This window comes from Gobius niger, assembly GCF_951799975.1.
Source record: "Gobius niger genome assembly, chromosome: 8".
Classification (NCBI taxonomy): Eukaryota; Metazoa; Chordata; class Actinopteri; order Gobiiformes; family Gobiidae; genus Gobius; species Gobius niger.
In genome coordinates, this window is record NC_136859.1 from 10,332,318 (window position 1) to 10,354,618 (window position 22,301).

The window sequence follows — 22,301 nt, forward strand, 5'->3', positions numbered from 1 at the left end:
TTCAGCCTTTCCTCCTCTCATCTATGGGGCCAAACGGGGGTGAAGTTAGAAGCGACCAAGCTCTTCCACCTTTTCCCCATTTAAATACAGTTACATGAGTAGTTACACAAAATTAAATGTAGATTTTCTAAGCGGATAAAAAAGGGAAACGATATTGTAAGGCGTAATAACACCTTAGGAGCTCTTTGACTTTACTGCGCGGACGTCTAAGTTATTACGCCTTACAATATAGTTCCCCTTTTTATCCGCTTAGAAAATCAACATGTTTAATTTTGTGTAACTATACTTGGACGCTTCTAACTTCACCCCCATTTGGGTCCATAGAGGAGAGGAGAGGCTAAATGCTAACAACATCTTCGGTCTTTTTGCATGACTGAGTGCACTCATAAAGACCCGACAGGTACACATCAACTCGTGTAAGTTCAGGTAATCAGGTGGCCTGTTCCTTTAATTACTTTTGGCATAATTAATCGAATGACTTTTAATGCCCCGTGGAAACCCTGGTTTTGGAAGAGGGGGGGGGGGGGGGGAGCTGCAACTGGAAAAAACTGCTTTGCATGTTTGTTTTATGTTATTGGTGCTACACAGGAAGTGAAAGAGTTTGAATAAAAGCTTCAGAAAATGTTTTAACAATCTCCTTACATTATGGCCGCCGCTCCCATACAGTGATATGTGGATACTTGTTGCATCCCTATTCAACAATGCTGTATTTTATCTTGAGCAAATGTTACTTTCTGTTTGAGGGTTTTGGAGCAGTAGACTTCGAGACGGGACAGCTCGGGGGGGGAAGGACATTCACAAACCCACGGTAGCAGCCTGAACCACGCGACTGCCCCCCACAACAAATGTTATTTACGGATTACAAATGCAGCCAAAGATCTCGCGGTTCCTCATTTTGGCTCTTTTCCCGCTTAAACGCTCTTAACTGTTCTGTTCATCAAGCTGAATAAAATGTTTCACACAAGTATCCGAGCCCGTTTGTTCCAATGCTTACTGAAGTGTTCAACAATCATATGATATAATTGACCGGAAACAAAAAAGCATTGTGTCTGGACAATAGAGCACTGGTTACAAATTGCCTGTCCTTTATTAGATTCTCTTGATAACATAATCACTTGGAAAAAAACTGATATGAACAATACAATGACATAAAAAGAACTTGATAGGCTGCATTCATGTGATAGATTAACACAGGTTGGATCGAGTTCGCCTTTGAACTGGCCTATTGCAGAAGTTTTGACCTAGTTTCTTGTTCACACACCCTTTAGATTATCTAAAACAAATACAAAGTTTGAATCACAAAACCCTCATCGTTGAAAGGACTTGAAGCCTTACGATTAATATGGCATATTGTGCATTACAAATGATAAAGGAAAACATTGTTAACCCCTGTCATCTCTCATGCCTAAGTGAGAAGTCGCTTTGTTTTAATTTCTTGACAGGTTTAAAATGCAGCGTGAAGATAATCTTAGAAAATTAACATGTGCAGATAGAAATTCAACCATTTTTCTGTTGTGCTTTACTTTAGCATAGAGATAACGTGTTATTATGGAAATGGAAAAAGCGATGATGTGTTTTGCCAATCAATTTCAATCAAGAAGATACTAAGTTTTCTTGTAATTGTCTTTTCACTGAATTAAGTTGGGTTAAAATTACCATGAACAAAAATTATACGTACGTTTCTGTGTAATTGTCATAATTACCACATTATCCCCATCCTATCGGCAAACTGAAGTGAAGAACTAATTTCTCACACTTGCCTTCCTGAATATGCCATACTTGTTCATTGAAGGGATACAGATGATGTCGCACAACATAGCCACAGAAGCCAAATGAGTTAGATTTGTTATTATGGCACTCCCTTTTAAACAATTTCGACTTCTTATCTCCTCCTTTCAATACGGCATATTGTAATGTGCACCCAATCACAAACAATAAAGGAAAGCATTGTTGACCCCCGACCTGTAATAGATACAGACGGCATCTCGTCATAGAAGGGGGCGTGGCTTCTACGAGGGGGAAAATAGAATCTTTAGAGAAACACAATTTTCCACTCTTTATAGACGTTTTCTGGTGGAATATCAACTTATTTATCACACATAAATAAAGTCAAGTGTAAATCGGGCCCAAATGGATATTTTGTCACAGCAGATTGTTCAGTAGAAGTGAAAAAACAGCAGTTGTAGCTAGCGCTAGCCAACCGTTAGCATTAGCCTGATGCTAACATGTTAGCATTCTCGGTTATTTATGTATTTATGGGCTGTTGATCCACTTTGCTCCTCTCCATGTCTTTGTATCTTTATTTAGGTGAAAACTATATTCAGAATTCAGCATTTGTTAAAGTACTTTTTGAATAATTAGAGAAAGTTTTGATTTTCCTCCAATTTGTTTTCCCCCTTAACTGTTTTCAAACATGACCATATCTGGGCGATTCCAGAGATGGCGTCTGTATCTATTAAAAAACTAGAACATAAATGCAACATATCCAGAGTACGCAGAGTTACATCATTTTCTTGAAGTTGTCAATGGCCTCCTTTGCTTTCTCCAGTTCAGTCTGACTCTGTCGTAACTGTGCGGAGAGAGAGAGAGAGAAAGGGAAGGTGATTATGAGCAGGAATTCGCACGCCTGACACGCCGAAAAGAGGAGAAGCCCCCAAGACGAGTCAATTTATTTTTCCCACCTTCTCCGTATCCTGCTCCTGCACCTTCGCCGGCACCTTGTCTTTGTAGTCGCCCTTTGCCATTTTCTCTTTGATTTTCTCCATCTGTTTCTCCAGGTCGCCCTTCTTTGTCATCAGCTTAGCCACTTCTTTCTCCACGTCAATAAGACCCTTGGGTGAAAGTAAGAAATGAAAGCTTTATTTTTTGTGAGGCTGAAATCAGAGTATCCCATTTTTTTTATTTTTTTTAGGAAATTTGAGAAGAATCCTGTAGCTTGCAGAGATTGAAAAATTCCTTATAGGCTTATTTTTGCTACAGTTTTTGAAATAAAAAAAAAGCTCAATGCTACAAACTCCAAAAGCTCGAATTACTTTCAAGGTAAATGCATAAAACTCTTAACTTAAGGATCTTCTTGTTTGCTGCTGACTCATCAAAGTGGCTGTTTGAGTGATAATAATTAGCGAGTGATAATGGCTGCAGATTTTTAGGAAACATCACATCCTCTGCTCAGAAATATCCTTTCTTCTGTAAAATTTATGAACTCTATAATTTAGACATTAACAAAAATATTCTGAAGTGCACATGTTTCTAATGGAAGTCTTTCATTATAACATAATTAAAAGTGCAAACACAGCTTTGACATAGCATGGGCTTTTTAAAATGCACACTATGAATCAAACCTTGATTAATTTTTAAGTGTATTTATTTTTTTGTTGGGCTTATCGTGGCATGAGATGGAAATACCCTTGTGGCCCAGGTAATAATTGAGGTACTGATCTTATAAAGCGCAAGTGCTCGAGTGTATGATTTGAGTGCTGCTTCAAATCACATAACAGCGGAAAACAAGGCCTCCCTTCACTTCCTGCCGTGTATTCTTCCAAAGACACAGTTCTGCGAAAAGCCAGACATAGCGGAGTGGGTCGAGCAACTGTTTCAAATTGATTCAGTGAAATTATGAGGTATGAAATTCAAAATCTCTACCAAAGAAAATACTATTTCACCGTCAGATGTTTAGCTCATCTTGCACGCCGTTACTTTTGGATCAGACGTACTGAGATCGCACCTCCCCTTAGCGACACTGGCAACATTAACACGGAGACAAAAAATCTGATCATAATCTGAAACACATTATCTGATTTCTTCCTGATCGTTCACGCATTGTGTAACCTAACAAGGAAAATACAGCAAAAAGGCCAAAATCATGTAAAAACGACAAAGTTTGAGGAGTTACTGTGCTTTGAGTTTCCGCTCTGAATATTTACTGAAATGTCTCTCCACCTTACATTTTCAATAGAAGTTAAAGCACAGTTTCTTCTATTTGTTTTTTAATTTCTTTAATTACTTCAGAAAACAAACAGTGAACCGGATTTGAGCCCTCTACCTTTGGCTTCCTAAACCTTCCCAAACAAAGCACAAGAAGCTTCTGCCACATGGAGCAGTTTGACTTCAAGTCCAAATATGGAAGCACAATCATCCTCCACCTGGTTCTGTAGGTGGGCCTGCTTGAAGAGAGGGGTGGAGACAATTCAGTTACTCTGAAAATCCAAATCTGCACAGGGAGAACCTGGAGTTTTGGAATTTCCGATTTCTGAAGAGAATGTAAACGCATCAGATCTGATTATTGGGTTATGCGATTTCTCCAGTTATCTGAATTTTCAGATCATGTAAACGCAGCCAGTGCCATCAGACTGTGCTATACAAATGAACAAACCTTATTCAACCACCCTTTACACATGGGTCGCGAATGCCTATCTTTTTCAGTCCCACATGGTCTTTTTGTATCCACTTCTAATCTCACACGGACAACTTACACTAGCGGTTACTGCTAAGGGTGTGTTCAACATCTAATGGTATCTCCCTTCTCTATATCAACTATTACAAACAGCAGCACCGGCAACTGCTGCAGCACACTTAAACGTTTATAAACCGACAACAGCTCAACAGTGAGAGTCCATTGTTTGTTTTTTTTCCTTTTCTTGCAGCCCACCGGGAAACATCTCGCCTAATTTTCCATTCTAATACCACTATTATTGTGCTGTAAAGTGCTTTTGTATACTGAGAAAATGTGTCTTAAAACATAAAACATAAAAGCATCTAAGATCATACAGTGGGTGGCAACACTCATTTGGTTGAATCATTTTGCGAATGAATGTCGGAAGTAAGTTTCAAACTTCTCTCGTCCTCACTCTCACCTTAAGCATCAGGTTTACAGTGCAGCGGTCTGACGCGATGGCCACGGCGCAGCCCCCTGGGACCGGCTCGCTCGCTGTGACGGGGATGACCGCCTGAGAATATGAGAGCGTCTGAATCTGCAGGCTGTACTTCTCCACGAGGGAGACAGTGGCTGAATCGATGCACTGAAGGTAGCCTAGGGGGGAAATAGAAGAACATTAGCAACAAAAGCACCAGCTTAACTCCACAAAGGTTGAATATTGTTACACACAGAGAGTGATTTACTTTATCAACATCCACACACAAACATTGCAAAACAGACATATGGTTAATGTTGCTCTTATCACTGGGCATATCAGAAACAAAAACTGGCAGTAAGTTTACTTCTTTCTTCTCCGTCAGCAAAAATAAGGTAAAAGCTTTTTTTTTTTTCCTTTTTCCACTGCAGCAAAGTAGCATTATGAAGTCTCAAGGGCACAATTGCAGTAAGTTGAAAGGACTTTGAGCTTTAAGACTGAAAGGGCAGGTTTGTGGACTTTGCAGATTTCTTTTCATAATAGTCCATCGCCCATGAGACACCTGGGACGTCATCAAACTCAATAAAATGAATACAGCCCCGCGCAAAAATGTTCGAGCGTAGCAAAAGAGTAAACTGCTCTGTCCGTCAATTTCCGACACTCAAATTACTAGCACTTATCCAATTACTGCGATGCGTGTGATGGATGTCTTACAGTCGGCTCTGGTCTTGGTCAGGTTGTAATCCGCCCTCAGTGACCGGATGGTTTTGACCACAGTCATAACAAAGTCCATTTCCCGGTCGATTTGTTCACTGTGCCAGCAGAACTAGGAAAATGAGCAGAGAGAGGATTCAGAGGTGGTGGGTAGAACAGGGTTAAATCATTTTAGTATGACAGCAGTTTTATGCATACTTCTACGCACTTCTCACATGTGCCATAAATACCTACCGGTCCCTCTTCTCTTTGTTCTAGTTCACGCTCTACAACTTTCTTATTCCTTTTGTCTTTTAGGTGTGTGGGGATGAGATCTCGAGAGCTCGGCATTATCTCCGAGGCCCCAAATATGGTAATCATCTCAATGTTTGCTATTTTTGCATGTTTCATAAAGTAACTCTTTTTTGAGGTTGTGGTCTTTGCTAGTCAACAGCAATAAGTGAGTCACAAAGGTTTAGACTCTAGGACTGACTGAGTGTAACCAGGTGGTTAAATATTGTTTTACTGCGAGTTTCAAAGTTCCTATCTGCCCGTGAACGCACCGCCACTCTCCGCCCGTGCTACTGATTGCGCGATTACAAAAAGGTGCGCGCGTGAGTTGGTTAGTGTCGGGGCTGGTATGCTGGCGTGTGGGTGCCTTTTTCGTGAGTACCTTTCCACCTTGTGTTATTTTAAAAACTATGTCTGTGCACTGGTTTAATTTAAATTGTTTGGCTAGGGTTTATTTTGTGGAGTTTGCTGGGCTGATGCTGCTCCTCGGAGGTGCCCCGAGCCCCCTGTTTGTGTTCCTCCTGTCTGCCTAAGGTATGTGTCCGTCTTACAGCCTAGGTTTGGCCAATTGGCAGTGAACTGACGTTTTTCTATGCATTTCAGTCATGTCCACGCTGCTCAATTAAAGCTCCGAATTTGCCAAACAAACGAATTTTACCAAGAAATAATCCTGTAACTCAAAGCACTTAAAGCACTACAGCACCTTAGCGGGTTTTTGGGGGATTTGTTTGAGTTTGTTTCCTATTAACGTTTTTGTTTGAGTTGATTTATTAACATTTAGTTTGTTTGTTTTTGTGTGAATATTTTCTATTGGTTTAAATTCCCCATTTGCTTTAGCTATGTTTTAAGTGTTTGTTTTTTGGGTTATTCGAGGGTTATGTTTTAAATAACTTTAATAAAATTGAACTACAAATGTAAAATAAAAGATTTATATTTTTACTACCTCTGCTTTGGTTCCTTTGTTACCAGACTTACCTCGGGCATTGGGTTGGTTTAAATGGGGAACCCCTAGCCTAGCCCCGTGGTTACAAGAGCTTCTGGACAGAGAGGTTAAACATCTTCCGCTAGTCCTGTTGACTGCTTTTTACAAACCTGTGTGATTATGGGTGACTGACTTCTTTTTGTAAAAACCTAAACATAAGGTGCGATTCCATCACTTGATGTTTATGCTAATTTTTATGGCCAAAATACTATATTCTAATGCCACAAACACAGAAAAAAGATCTGTGCATATTTCATTTAACTACTACTGCCACCTCAGGTCATGCGTGTAACTGCACTTTCTGTATTAAGCTGGCACTTCAGACCCGAATTAACACCTTTTTGAGCGACAGTGCAGGATTTTAGAGGCAGTTGTGGTGAACAGGTCTGGGCTCATTCGACACATTAGGACATGGCTGGAACATGTGAGGGATGAAAGTACTTAGTTTTAATATTTTTAAACTCTGTATAGTCCCTTTAAGATTTGCAAACATTTCATCGAACAGAGCAAAGAGAACTGGACAAAACAGGAACTTGCTGTCAATTTCAGCAACTGCAACATGTTTTAGACAATAATTTGGGTATTTTTGAGAAACTTATACAGTTAAGATAATGTTCCAATACATTTAGATTTAATGCCAGTTTAAACCTAATTTAATGCTTTTTTTTGGCACAATTTATTTAATGACTTTGTGCTTTTTAATGCCCTGTGGAAACCCTGGCATAAGCAACGAGAGATAGAAACAGCAAATTTCGCTATGAGAATCCTTAATATAAGGGTTACATAAAAAGTTTGTCCACTTTACTTCACATTCTGAAAAACGGAGACAGATTTCTCCTCAATAAACTTCCTGACATTTCACGAGCCTCCCCTCTCACCTCTTGGGAGCTGGGGTACGTTGTGACACAGATGCTGGGTGGGTCGTGTTGAGGTTGTCGCCGTGGTAACCTCTGGTAGAGCTCCTCGGTGACAAAGGGCATGATGGGCGACAGGAGGCGCAAAGCCACCTCCAGACACGTGTAGAGGGTCTGTCTGCAGACCAGCACCTGCTCGCTGGAGCCGTCCTCCTCGGCTTTACTGATGACGGGCTTCACACTCTCCTGCACAAGAGATGACAGTTAAGTCAAGAATGCGTTGACAAATCATTAAACACCGGCTTGATTTATACATAAAAACATCATATTTAAGAATAGCTCAGTTAGTAATAACAAGTAATGGGCGAGTGAAGCCTTTGACACTTCAATGCTTTCCTTAAAAAAGACTTGCTAAAGACTTGGAGCTTCAAAGCGGCTTCATTCTGTTTGAACACTGGCCTCTTGTGGACAAACTTAATTATTGCGACTTCTCATAAACATGACTGAAGCGCCAACACGACCAAATCAATTATTATAAATTGATTATTTGTCCCCAATAAATACTGATATTAATGCTTGAATGATCAGGCCAAACAAAGGCCAATAAACAAGGGTAATGTTCTTCTAATGTGGTTCTGTGCTCCATGGAGCTCCAGTGGGCGGGGCCGACTCAGTCACCTGCCACTAGAGGCAGGACATCCCATCTTGCCTCCAGATTTGGTTTGAATATGTGAGTGAATGGGTTTTTTACTGAATATACGGAGCAGATAAGACGTAGAAAAGCACTACATTTATGTGCCTTTATTTAAAGGTGCATTAAAGAACTTTTAATACGAGAAAGAAAATATACATGTGTGACTGAATGGGTGGTTAGCATGTAGGGCTGAAACAACTATTATGAAAAGCTACTTTAAAGGTCCTATATCATGCAAAATCGACTTTTTGGAGCTTTTAGCCATGTTGTTATGCTATTTCCTTATCAAAAACACCCCCAGAGTGGTTTGTGGCTTCATTCACGCAGCTCTCAGTAATCGTCCTGAATCGTGCTCTCTAAGCAGCTGCGCCGCCATCTCCTGGTGAACGACTGACCTGTTCAGTTGTGTCGTCACAGCGGAATGGAAGTGCTCGACGTCTATAATGTACTGTCTTAATTCTATGCTTACGGCCTGATTTTAATTTGTAAACCACCCTTTTCATTATTTCTGTTGTAAGAAATAAATAAATAAAGGAAAAGGAAAAAAAAAAAGAAGAAAGGATGTGTCCGAGGTGCTTCCAGGTCAGCTGAGGCCAAAACAAACACCCCTGAGCGTCTGAACAGATCAGTCATGTTTGCGCTGCAGCTGTGAAGATGGAGCTCGTTGTCATCTATTCTGGACACACCTGTTCTTTATTCTTACCTAACGATCACGTCACGGAGAAAGAGAAGCGCTTTTGACTATGAGGACGGGAGTTTATTCAACCTTTTCCAAGAAGAGGCCACTCTCTCAGAAGCTGTTTTTTTCTCCGGGATTCAGCGACTATCAGCAAAATAGTGTTTTTCTGTGACTGTCTCTGATGGATGTTTGGTGAACCTTCGCCAGAATCAAAGTGGATTAACTTTTATAACCAACGCGAGTCCCATAATGTAAACAGCGATGGACCAGAGCGGTGAGTCAATCCAAACGCGTGTTAGCTTGTGTGTTAGCATATTAGCATGTGTGTTAGCCATTTATGAAGCTGTGTTGCAGATGTCAACTCTGTATAACTGCATCGTGAAGTAACTTCACTTGTTGCTGTTTATTTACATTACGGTAAAGTTGTATGTGCGGAGAGAGGGGGCGAAGTTAACTGAATCGAAGCGTTGTGTCTTCCGGGTTCGAAATGTTTTTATTTACCTGCCGCTCTTCAAGTCCAGACTGAAGACTCACTCATTCAGACAGGCTTTCCAGAACACCAAGTACTGGTCTACTTTGTTTTGTGTGCCGGTGTTTTTATATTTCATGTCATTTTACGCTGAATCTTTTTTTCTCTGTGTTTTTATGTAAAAGCACTTTGGTCTGCCAAGTGCTGTTGTAAAGTGCTATAGAAATAAACTTTGATTGATTGATTGATTAATTTCAACATAAAAAAGCAAGCTCCGATTTGCCTGAAAAGTGGTGGAAAGAAGAAAACTGATTTAGTCCCACCCCCATTTCACATGTGATGCAAGGTCAGTTATATTCCAAAAATGATTCTATCGACACAAACATTTATATCGTTAGTCTGGTGTTATAAGTGATTTGCCTCAGGTGCACTGTGGAGCGGGTCAGACTGTTTTTAATGCAGGTTAACTGATACCGTAGAAATGCACTAGCCGAGCACAAGCCTAGCCCCACGTAACTCTTCAAATATAAGAACTGCATGAATTACAAAAAAAAAATACCTCAAGAAATCAGCAACACTCTGGAAAACTAGGAAATGAGGCCCTATGTCAAAAATCCTGAAATATCCCTTTAATATAAATCAAAATGAGCTCCAAATCGATTGTGCGTGGTCATATGCTTCTGTTCTCACCAGGTAAACGTCGCAGAGCTCGTACAGCCAGAAGTTGTAGATGGCTGTTGTTATTGCTGGGAAATCATAGGCCTTGAACCCATCATCACACAGTCCCACAGCTGCACTGAGCCGGGACAAAATCCACCTGTCTGACACGCTCTCCTTTCCACACAACTAGAAACAAGAAACAAAAATCACGTTAAAAATAACCACTTCTTGACACACTATAGGGGAAACTGGCACAAAGCAATCCCCCGTACACACAAAAGACGGAAATGCTTGACAGGATTAGGGTCTTTCTTCCTCGATTTTCCTTTCAGCCGCCGCTCACCTGGGCTTTTTCCGACGGTACAAAGTTGTCTCCGAGCGTCTTCATGGCGAACTTAACAGCGTTCCACAGTTTGTTGCAGAAGTGACGGTAACCAAGGATACGGTTCACATCCAGGTTGATATCTCTGCCTGGGGAGGACAGACGCAAACCAAGTGTGAAAATATTAATGTGTGTTGCTTCTCGACAGTGACTCAGGTGGAGTTATAAGTGAAAAGTTGCCAGTTCGAATCAGACTGTAGCAAGGTCAATCTGTCATTGTGTCCTTGGGCAAGACGTTTTACTCATATAGGTAACTAATGTGAAAGATGTGACTAAATAATATGCTTCTGCTTAAAGGAATAGGCCACCGTTTTTCCATTCTGAGATATGTTCTTACCTGAGCTTAGACGAGTTGATGTGTGCCTGTACGGTCTTTACACGTGCGCTCAGTCACGCAAAAAACATTTTGTCTCGCATCAACTCGTCTAAGCTCAGGTATGAACGTCTCTCAGTATGGAAAAACAGTGGCCTATTCCTTTAAGGTCAGCAGAGTGGCCAGCACCATTGAACATTTCTGCTTAGGGCACCAACATGGCTTGTAGTGGCCCTGGACAAACACAGTGAGCAGAGAGAGACGTACAGCATATGCAGGATTCCTTAAGCATGAATGAAAGAAACAAAACACCAGTCCAGGTATGTATGGTATGAGGGTTTAACATTAAAACATGGCTAAAGCCTCAACAAAGTTAAATTTGCATGATAAAGGCCCTTTAGCTTCCAATACTAAAAAACACACCAGTTTCTGAAAAACACGTGTGTGCAGGGACGGCTGGTATCAATGAGCTCCTGTCATTTTTAATAAAAGAAGAAATTGTATTTGTCATTTCATTTCATATCGTAACCAATTGCCTAATGTCATTAATGTGTATAAACATTGTAGTTTTAAGCATCTGATCATGATAGTTGCCACAAACGGACTAGTTTTTATTATCCCTTCACTCCCTGCACCTACAAACATACACAAACATGACGGTGACCAACAGATAGCAGTCGCGCATGGTCCCAGCACACACACAACTAGGACTGGTATGAGATAAGTCCCAGACTCTGAGCCTATCAAAGAGCTCTGAGTCTGGGACTTATCACATGGCACACGGAGGTCTATGCAAAGGCTCTTCATTGGTCACATTCACTCACACGCAGCCTCTTTACACACTGAAGAAACTTGCCAACACTGGTGGATTAAACGGATATTCTTCTTTTTTCCATCGGTTTAACTGTTTACTCTGCATGTCTGTAATGCAAGTTCTGTGAGTGTTTGCTGATATGTGAGAAAAACATGTATACCTAACACGGTGTGCAATACCCCACCAAGAGTTTACATCATCAGCTGCCACTGCGTGTGTGTATGTGACTGGAGATTGTTAGGGGACTGTCGCCGATGCCCAGTAGGAGCTGTGGTCGCAGCTAACCACCATATACGGGGGAGAGAATGAGCAATAGCCTAGTGTAAAGCGCAATAATAATCTGAGCCATCTTTATTAGAACCTTTTCATAATGTATTCTGCTATTTTCACATATTTTAGTCACAAGAAAGTCATTAAAAGGCAGTTCACCTTGACTGGTGTAAGCACAGAGGGCGAAGCGTAGAGCATCTGTTCCACACTCTGGGATGCCACTTGGATAGTCCGATTTCTGGCCCTGTTTGGCCTTCTCCACCTCCACAGGATCCAAGTTACTGTCCGTCAGCTGAGCATGCAGACCCTTGAGAGTGGAATAAGTTAAAACAACGTCAGCTGTTTGTATTTATTATCAAATTATAAAGTATATAGTCATAAAGGGGAGAATGCAGCCCCCCCTCCTCAAATCATATTACAGGAAACTACATTTCACTCCAAGTCATTTACTGCCCTCTAGAGGACATGTCAAGCCTAATCTAACTACATGGTGTTTGCCAGCTGAAAGCGGAAAGATGGATGTCCTCAATAAAAGCTGGTGGGAGGAAATAAGGGGGCTTAATAAGGCTTACATAAGAACATAGGCCTAGGGGGAGCCGCGAGGATGTAGTGACCAAGTAAAGAGCAAATGAGCGGGGCAGGAGTGAGCTGTGTGTTGCGAGGCATTAAAATGTAATTATCGTTACCTCCAGAGTAATCCCCGTAATGACATCCAGAGGGTCGATAACGTTGCCCAGAGACTTGCTCATTTTCCGTCCGTGCGCATCCCTCACCACGGCGTGCAAATAAACCTGAGCGAGCAAAGACATTATTAATAAATATTACTCATTGTTCATTACGTTTCATTTGTCATCGAAGGAAAACTTGTTTCACTATCCCTGTATAAGCTTTAGTTATTGAACAGAAGAAGTGTGTCACCTCTTCAAAGGGCAGTTTGCCGGTGAGCTTGAGGCCCATCATCACCATCCGAGCCACCCAGAAAAACAAGATGTCATGCCCCGTCTCCAGCAAAGTGCCAGGGTAGAACACGCTCAGGTCCTTCGTCTAAATGTCAAATGGAGACAGAAATATAGAGCTGTAGTTTAGCAGACAATGGTGTTGATGCATTATAGTGTTGCTAAAAACACACACAGTGATTTTTCAATTTGAAGTCACAATAAATCGAAATCCAAATATATGTAATCACCAGTACTTGACCTCTAACACTCATCTTAACTGAGTACATTTTCACCAGTTCAGCTTTACCCAAATCTAAAAGCTTCTCGACTGGGGAGTTTATTTGAAAGCCAAGACCTACAAAACTGATCTGAACTTTTTGGTCGCGGTGCCGGCGTTTTTATGTCACAAGTGTTTTGTTGTTTTGGGGAATTTTTTGTTGCTTTTTCCATTGCTTTTTTGTTTCTGTTGTGTTTCCTTCTCTTTTGAGTCATGTTTTCATCTTTTTTTTTTTCTTTTTTGTCATGTTTTCATCTCTTTTTGCTTTTTTGTCATGTTTTCATCTCTTTTTTGCTTTTTTGTCATGTTTTCGTTGCTTTGTGTCACGCTTTGTCTCTTTTTTTTAATGCTTTTTTGTCATGTTTTTCTTTTTTTTGTGATCAATTTTTTATTGATTTCCCATTAAAAATATAGGGGTGAGAATCCATATGTCATATTCAGCATGTACATAGTACAGCGAGAGATACACACAAAAATATACGGAATGGTATAGCACGGTTACATACTGCAAACTCAAAGGCATGCTATCCCACCCCAACCACTGGGGTCCACAAAGTTTTAACGTCCCAAACCATATGCATAAATGTGCCTGGGGTTTTGAGATTGCAAAATGTACAATTAGGGGAAGGTAGCATTTTCAATTTGAATAAAATGTGAGAAGTGAAATATGTTCTTTGGATACAATTGAAATGAATAACCTGATGATTAGGATTTCTTGAAGAAAACTGCATATTTTGCCAAATCATTATTCCAATTTAAATTTGTAGGATGAGGAAGTTCTTCTTTCCACAGTTGGAGAACATGCATAGGCTCATCATGTGCTGATTGAAAAAATATAGTTTAGAAACTGTTCCGTGAGGAGTAATTAGAGTTGAGTACAATGGGTGAGTGTTTTTCATAGTTTTTTGTCTTTTTTGTTGCTTTTTTGTCACTTTTTTTGTACATTATTGTTATTGTGTTAGTGTTGCTTTTTCCAGCACATTATTGTCACTCTTTTGTCGCTTTTTTATCACATTTACATCCTCATTCTTGTCGCTATTTGGACGGTTTGTTGAAGAAGATTTAGATTTGGGTAAAGCCGAGAAAAAGTGCTCAGTTAAGGCGGGGGTGAAGCGGTTAATGAACATTTTCTAGACATAAATTCCATCACGCCATCCTGAACACTGTTACAGAATTACTTTCATTTATATTGCAGAATGTGTTGTTTTTTTTAAATCATAAACCAAAAGTTCACCAAGTCTGAAAAACATTGTGCTAAAACAGCTGTTAAAAATAACTCTAATTCTGTAAGACCACATGAAAATTCATCTATGCAAATACAAAGGGCAGGTTGTCCTTCGACGCATTTTACCTCATTAGGCCATCCGAAGATAGAGAACGGAAAAATACCAGAAGAGAACCAAGTGTCCAGAACATCCTCGTCTAAAGGTCAGAGTCACAAAGACACAACATTAGTAATTGCATTAGTATTACAAAAAAAAACTGTGAGATTCTGGATTACCTTAACTGAGACATGTCATGCAAAGAAATGTATTACGTATAAAGTATTGTATTGTTTCGCCTCATTCACACAGGTTTGAGTAATCCTGTGTAATTTTGGGCACTCCACCCAACATACAAGATACCATCGAGTCTTATCCATATAGCCACAATATTTTTAAATTACAAAACGTTAAATATTAGCCTCAATTGGATAAAGAATGTCCACTTTGGCACAAACGTGAGATGTACCTTGTCTGAGAGAGATTTTGTCGGTCGTCACATTGAAGCGTTTCGCCGCCTTCTCCCTCGCCTCTTCTTCTGTCCGTCCGCTCACCCAGTAATGTCCATCCATGTCCTGGCATTACAAACAACATCGACAATTATAGGGTTTTTGCAACAAATTTTAAGAGCTGCTGTGATAATTGCCTCACCTCTCCTGCTTTCACTGAAGGGTCATTGACAGTCACAAAGTAAGCTGGGATTCTGTGTCCCCACCACAGCTGCCGAGAAATGCACCAGTCCCTATGGAGGGGAGAATGGGTGGACAGTTGTTAGAAGAAATGCTTTAGCAGGAAAAATGAACATGTTAGACTTACACAGCGCTTTTTCTTCAAACAGGCAAAGAACATGAAAGACAGACAATTCTAGGATTTGAGGGTAGAGGCCAAAACAGGGCTTATAAAGGCTTTTTAATGCCCAAATACTACATTTTAATGCCACAAATGCAGAAAAAACATCAGCACATATTCCATTTAAGATTTGCAAACATTTCTTCAGAAAGAGGAAAGACAATTGGACAAAACGGGCAACTTTTTTAGCAAACAATGGTCAATTTCAGCCAAAACTGCAACTTAATTTATTTCAGACTAGGAATGGGTACCGTTAAACGATACCATACTGGTATCAGAAAAAAAAGTTTAGCTGCTACCTGTATCGAAATAATAACAGTATAACCCTTTGTAAAAGGTTCAAACTGTCTTCTTTGTTCTCATAGTAAGACAGAAGGCAACTAGTAAATCAGGTAAACCTTCTGTCTTACTGTAAGAACAACACAATAAAAGTATAACCCATTTAAGCCCAATTTTTATTTTATTTTTTTTCTCTGTGTTCTTTTAAAAAAAAATGTCCCAATGTTTGCTCCATTTCTCCTATATTGTGCATAGTTTTTCCCCCCAATTTTTTGCTCATGTTTTATTACTACTATTTACTCTACTTACCCCTATTTTCCCCTCGAAATTATTCCCCATTCTTCACACATTTGTTGCCATTAGAGATTAACCCAATACTGTGCATTTGCAGATCTTCAACACATTATTGTTGTGTTTTCGGGTTCTAGATGACAAATATTTATGTATCGTTATCGAAAACCAAGTAAGTCCTGGTATCGATACCCAGCCCTATTTTAGACCATCATTTTAGTATTTCCATGAACTTCAACAGTAAAACTTGCTGAGCAAAGTCATAATTTTCCAATACATTAAGATTTAATGCCAGTTTGAACCCAATTTAATGCTTTTTTTAATGACATTTACGGTCTTGATTTTGGCAGTTCATTTAATGACTTTTAAACCGTTCTGATGCCCTGTGGGAACCCTGCTAAATAAAGTATTAGCACTTACATAATTGTAACACTAAACACACCCCTAATTTGTTCTCTTCACTCGCCTTCTGTGGCCAAGATGTTACATCACCTTTATACCCTCAATAGCTCTTTGGGAGATTCAGTGGTGTTATATGAAATGCCCAACCAAAATATCAACCGTAAGCAGCTGTAGCTCTTAGTGCTTGTATCGAATGTAAAATGTAACTACAATATTTTATTCCTTCTAGTTATTTACCTGATATTATCCATCCAGTTGAACCAGGTCTTGATGTGGTGGTCAGGGATGATTTTGAGGCGTCCTTCTCTCACGGCATCTGCTGCCTGTTTGCCCATATCTGCGCAGTTGACGTACCACTGCGGCTTCAGAAGGGGCTCCACGATGTCCTTGGATCGACTATAACGTGGGGAAAAGTACGATTGAACTCCAGCTTTTATCATGTTCTAGTGCCAGTAAGTCTCTCTTTTTACCTGCAGACTGGGACGACCATTGGATTGTCTTTGATTTCTTTGAACTGACCACGGTCTTTCAAAGCCTGCAGCACAGTCTTCCTGGCTTCAAAGCGCTTCATGCCCTGTGGAAGAACCAAGAAAAAATTTAATTTTCAGTTTGATAAGACCCAAGCAACCAAGGATTTTTGTTGTGATTTTACAGCAGGAAAACATAAAAGAAGAAAAATATGTCAAATTGGAGTTTCATTTTTTTCCCATTCAAGTTTTCTACCCTTGTGCTGGGAGCTGGATTGTTGCAAGCTCAATTTTCAGTCTCACTAAAATCATTCTTGAAAGGATTTAGCGGATCCGTTTGGGCTCAAATCCACTGTCAATGTACTATCAATACAACACGGTGACGTAGCATGCATGCAACAAGTATAGTCATAATAGAGAGGCTGAAACAAGGACTGAGAAGGTGGGGGTTGAGTCTCTCCATTTAAAAAAAAAAGGAATAGGCTGCCGTTTTTAAATACTGAGATATGTTCTTACCTGAGCTTAGATGAGTTGATGCGCACCTGTCTGGTCTTAATGCGTGCGCTTAGTCACGCAAAAAGACCAAAGATGTTGTTAGCATTTAGCCTCTCCTCCTCTATGGGGCCAAACGGGGGTGAAGTTAGACGCGACCAAGCTCTTCCACGTTTTCCCTATTTAAATACGGTTACGCGAGTAGTTACACGATCCAAGTAGTTACACAAAATTAAAACTTGTCGATTTTCTAAGCGGATAAAAAGGGGAACTACATTGTAAGGCCTAATAAAACCTTGGGAGCTCTTCGATGTCCGCGCCGTAATATCTTCACTCCTAAAGAATTCTGAAATAAATCGACATGATTAATTTTGTGACTTATTTTGTGACTTTTTTAACCTTACTTGGATCGTGTAACTACTCACATAACTGTATTTAAAAAAGGAAAATGTGGGAGAACTTGGTCGCTTCTAACTTCACTCCCGTTTGGCCCCATAGGGAGGAGGAGAGACTAAATGCTAGCAACATCTTTGGTCTTTGTGCATCTCCTCAGTCACACACAAAGACCAGACAGGTACGCATAAACTCGTCTAAGCTCAGGTAAGAACATATTTCAGTATGGTGGCCTGTTCCTTTAAGCGATTTGTCGTTAAGCTTCATTTTGAGACTTTGATGTGACTGACTAGAACAAGGAGTGCTTCATCCATTCAGCAACAAATATGCTGCTTAGTGTCTGTTCTCTTCACAAACTATTTAAACCGGAGCCATTCCAGATTGATAATACTGTGCTAATGCTACAGTATTTGTGCTGTAAAATCAGCCTGGCTTTTAGGTAAGGAGTTCTCCACAGGAAATACACAATAACCTGCAGTTTTCTCCCAGATAAAGCATTGTGAGATTGTGCCTCAGCGCCCACAAATGGCTGAATTTCTCTCTACACTCTTCACCTTATTTCACACAAGCCCGTCCTGTGCAATAAAGTCTTACATTTTTATGATACCACTTAACACCCAAGGGCAAAGCGAGTGCCCCTTGTTTTGCCCAGATTGATCTTCTGAAAAGATAGACTTGTATATTCTCACGAGGTCGGCCTCATGATAAATGCTTGAATCATTGGAAATCAATGGGAATTGTTTGTGATGTCGTTACCGCCAGTTCAAATAGTTTTCTATCAAAACTTAGCTTGACATTGTAAGCCTGAGAAACACACACAACAGGTCAGACACCATACCAGGAAGGGAGGAGGCACGTTGATAAGCAGTCCGTTCTCATCCAAAATGTTAATGAAGGCCAGATTATGCCTCACTCCAACATCGTAGTCGTTGTGGTCGTGAGCCGGGGTGATTTTGACGGCGCCTAAACAGTGGAGAGGGAAATTACACCGACGTTAATGCCCAAACAACCTTGTGCTGTCGTAACTTTATGCAACTAACCTGTTCCGAAGTTCATGTCCACAAAGTCGTCAAACACAACGGGCATCTTCCGGTCGCAGAAGGGATGGAGCACCACTTTGCCCTTCAGATGCTGATACCTTGGGTCGTTCGGATGGACGGCTACAGCAGTGTCTCCAAGCATGGTTTCGATACGAGTCGTGGCAACAATCACTTCCTCATCTGAAACGAAGAAAAAGGGATAAATATATATACAATAGGTAGAATATGATGCTAACCTTAAAGGAACAGGCCACCGTTTTTCCATACTGAGATATGTTTTTACCTGAGCTTAGACAAGTTGATGCGTACCTGTCTGGTCTTTACGTGTGCGCTCACGTCAGAAAAAAAAAGCAACCCAAATATGTTGTTAGCATTTAGCCTCTCCTCTGCTCCTCTACGAGTCCAACAGGGGTGAAGTTAGAAGCGACCAAGCTCTTAATTTTGTGCAACTATACTTGGATCGTGTAACTACAGGTACTCATATAACCGTATCTAAATAGGGAAAACATGGAAGAGCTTGGTCGCCTCTTACTTCACCCCCATTTGGGTCCATGAGGAGAGGCCAAATGCTAACAACATCTTTGGTCTTTTTGCATGACTGAGCGCAGGCACAAAGACCAGACAGGTAAGAACATATCTCAGTATGGAAAAACGGTGGCCTATTCCTTTAAATAAAATGACGCGCCACAAACCTGAGCCATCGATTTTGTAGGCAAAAGATACTAGAACTCCAAACTCCACCTTTTCTTTGTAACCGGGCACAGGCAGCAGTGTTCTGCCTGTCAGCTCCTTTTTGTCGACCTACACAAGAAAAACAACTAATATTAGGTTAGATCACTGGTTTACAACAAATGTGGTGTCTAAGTTTTGGGAGCTGATTTAGGAAAATTTTGAGGTGAAGAATCCACAGGGTTTAAACAGGCAGCAGCAAGTTTTATGTTTTTAATGCCATCTTAATGTACAACTACTATATTTTTAATGAAACACACAAACATCTGTGCATATTTCTTGCTCACTTTAGGAAAACTTCACAAGTCAAAGGCAAAAGGGGAATAAGAGAAAACTATTGAGTTAATAATTGTTTAGGACCATCATTTCTGTCATTCTGATTAACTTATGCAGCAAAAATTGTTGTTGTTATTATCCAGGAAATTTAGATTTGAATCCAATGTAATGCTTTTTAACGACTTTAAAGGCCGACTTTTAGTGCTTTTTAACGCGCCTCGGAAACCCTGATCCAAAAATCACATTGAGCAAAAGCAATCAAACCAAAATGTTCGCTTGTAATGTCTCCCATCCCGGTGCTCATCTGTCCACAGTTATGTTGAGACTGGGATGACTTCATTTATTTTAAATGAAAACTACTTAAATAAAGCAACCCCCAATATAAAAAAAAATGTATCAGATTTAGTAATATTAGACAAAAAGTGTAATCTAAAAGAAAAAGGTTTACGGTTTGAGTTTTATCCTGGATAAATAAAGGACAAATAGAAAAAATCAAATTAAATTAAGATTCATTTGTAATGAGCATAGCATGTGCAAATCAGGATTATTCTAAATTCAGTACAAAGTAAATACATGTACAATGTGAATGTTGTACATGTTATGCAACTCTTGCTTGCCTCGATGTCAGAGATGGCAGAGTTGAGCGTGCAGGACCAGTTGACGAGCCTCTTGCTCCTGTAGACCACACCCTCTTCGTGCATACGGATAAAGGCTTCTTGAACGGAATAGGAAAGTTTCTGTACAAAGGGGTAAGGTGTAGTTAGTCACAAATTAAAAGACAAAACAAAACTCAGTATTTGTGAATCTTACAGGTTCCATTGTGAAACAGGCTCTGTCCCAATCCAATGAGGATCCGAGTTTCTTCAGCTGATGGTAGATTCGGTCTCCCTTTCTAGAAAAACAAACAACATTAAAGATAATTGTAATGTTGTACTGTTTGCCAATGCCTCCTCCACGTACTCATTCTTCCACTTCCAAACTTCCTGAATGAAGTTTTCTCGGCCCAGGTCGTGACGGCTCATCCCCCTCTCCCTCATGAGCTTCTTCTCCACCACGACCTGAGTGGCGATGCCAGCGTGATCACAGCCCGGGTTCCAGAGGGTCGTCTCCCCTTTCATTCTGTGCCTGGACAAACCAACGAAATAATATTTATATCTTTATGCAACGCAAACAATGAGAAATTCATTCAACACATACAATAACAAAGATTAGAACTGTATATATTTCACCTGCCAAGGACCACAAATGTTGACCGACCCCACATTTACATACATTTGTGAAGATTATTAATGTGTCTTCTTATTAATTACATACATTTGAAATAAGATCATAAAACTACCATCTGGTGAGACTGTCCTGAATGGCGTTGGTCAGAGCGTGGCCCAGGTGAAGTGACCCGGTCACGTTTGGTGGGGGGATGCACATCATGAAAACGCCGTGAGGGTTTGGCTCAGAAATATCCTTCCTCTGTAGAAAACGGAAAAATAAAGAACACAATCACAATATCAGCAGACACAAAAAACAATGAGCAAAGGAAATTACTATGTTGCAATGAAATGAAAAACTGTCAAAATTAATCAAACTGTCCCAAAAAATACAATACTGTGTATATTTTACATTTAATTACTGTAGATTTGCAAACTGTATTTTTACATATTTTCATACCAGATGCATGTATTCTTCTTAATGTTTGCATCCAAATAGAGGTAGTAGTCATCATCACTACAGTCCATTTTACCTTTTTAATCAAAAAATGTATTTTTCATACCCCGTACTCCGGCTTGAAGAAACCCTGCTTCTCCCACCATGGATACCAGGCGGCCTCGACGTACTGCGGACTGTAGGAGTCCGGGAGTGGAGTAACAACGTCTAAGAACAAGTGAAAAGCATAACAAACCTGAGCACTATTGATTTACCTATACTGCCAACAGATAAGTCAGTCCTAACCATAGACTGTAAAATTAAGGATGGACTGATTGTGGCCCATTTCTTCCAGAAACCGTACGAACATGGCGGCCGACTCCTGAGGACTTTGAGCTTTTTTGCCCCTCTTTGGTATTATTGAACACAGCCTTGTCATTCATACCCTCACGCGTTTGTGTTAACTTGCGCAACATTATCCTAATTTAATAATACTGTTACTATTTCTATTTTTGTCCAATTCTAAGTGATGGAGTTGGCTCTAAAATCACAGTGAAATTGCTAACATGAACAAGTCAATTTTTAATTTTACAGAGTATGGTCCTAATATATTATTAGTGTTGTGGCGTATTTTAAGCGTTGGAAGAACGCGTGCTGGCTGTGTGCAGGTGATTAAGTTTGGGTAATTAGATTAATACACAGCACACGCACGGTCAAAACCATTGGCCTCCATTACACCACACCTGGTGCTGGATTGGCGCACCCTTTAACCTTTCTGGGGTTAGAGCCTCCCAGAGCGCCCTCTACCTGAATTGGCTCCACCATACCGGCCCCTAATTATCTATGTCCTTGGCATAATAATTAAATAAAGTGGAGCCAAATTACATTACATTACATGGTAATAACAAAAAATACATATCCGACCAAGAATTTAAAGTTTTTTATATATATATATTTCAATGACAATATTTTTCGTTGCTTTACTTTCTTCATGCAACATTTGCCCTTTTTACT

At 40.2% G+C, this 22,301-nt stretch overlaps 1 protein-coding gene across 1 annotated transcript in view; it reads right to left on the reverse strand.

Annotated features, from left to right (window-relative positions):
• Window positions 1–2,434: 2,434 nt before the first annotated feature.
• Window positions 2,435–22,301, reverse strand: part of vars1 (valyl-tRNA synthetase 1) — a 29,840-nt gene continuing 9,973 nt past the window's right edge. Inside the window, exons 7-29 of the mRNA XM_079561295.1 lie at window positions 21,415–21,515; window positions 20,986–21,113; window positions 20,607–20,771; window positions 20,457–20,538; window positions 20,264–20,383; window positions 19,334–19,442; window positions 18,642–18,821; window positions 18,440–18,564; window positions 16,720–16,823; window positions 16,487–16,645; window positions 15,080–15,170; window positions 14,898–15,003; window positions 14,518–14,588; window positions 12,870–12,995; window positions 12,638–12,742; window positions 12,111–12,258; window positions 10,516–10,643; window positions 10,203–10,358; window positions 7,695–7,916; window positions 5,565–5,676; window positions 4,854–5,029; window positions 2,682–2,831; window positions 2,435–2,569 (exon numbers count right to left, since the gene is read on the reverse strand). Of these exons, the coding sequence (XP_079417421.1) occupies window positions 2,501–2,569; window positions 2,682–2,831; window positions 4,854–5,029; window positions 5,565–5,676; window positions 7,695–7,916; window positions 10,203–10,358; window positions 10,516–10,643; window positions 12,111–12,258; window positions 12,638–12,742; window positions 12,870–12,995; window positions 14,518–14,588; window positions 14,898–15,003; window positions 15,080–15,170; window positions 16,487–16,645; window positions 16,720–16,823; window positions 18,440–18,564; window positions 18,642–18,821; window positions 19,334–19,442; window positions 20,264–20,383; window positions 20,457–20,538; window positions 20,607–20,771; window positions 20,986–21,113; window positions 21,415–21,515 (2,933 nt within the window). The 3' untranslated portion in view covers window positions 2,435–2,500. The remainder of the gene's footprint in view (window positions 2,570–2,681; window positions 2,832–4,853; window positions 5,030–5,564; window positions 5,677–7,694; window positions 7,917–10,202; window positions 10,359–10,515; window positions 10,644–12,110; window positions 12,259–12,637; window positions 12,743–12,869; window positions 12,996–14,517; window positions 14,589–14,897; window positions 15,004–15,079; window positions 15,171–16,486; window positions 16,646–16,719; window positions 16,824–18,439; window positions 18,565–18,641; window positions 18,822–19,333; window positions 19,443–20,263; window positions 20,384–20,456; window positions 20,539–20,606; window positions 20,772–20,985; window positions 21,114–21,414; window positions 21,516–22,301) is intronic.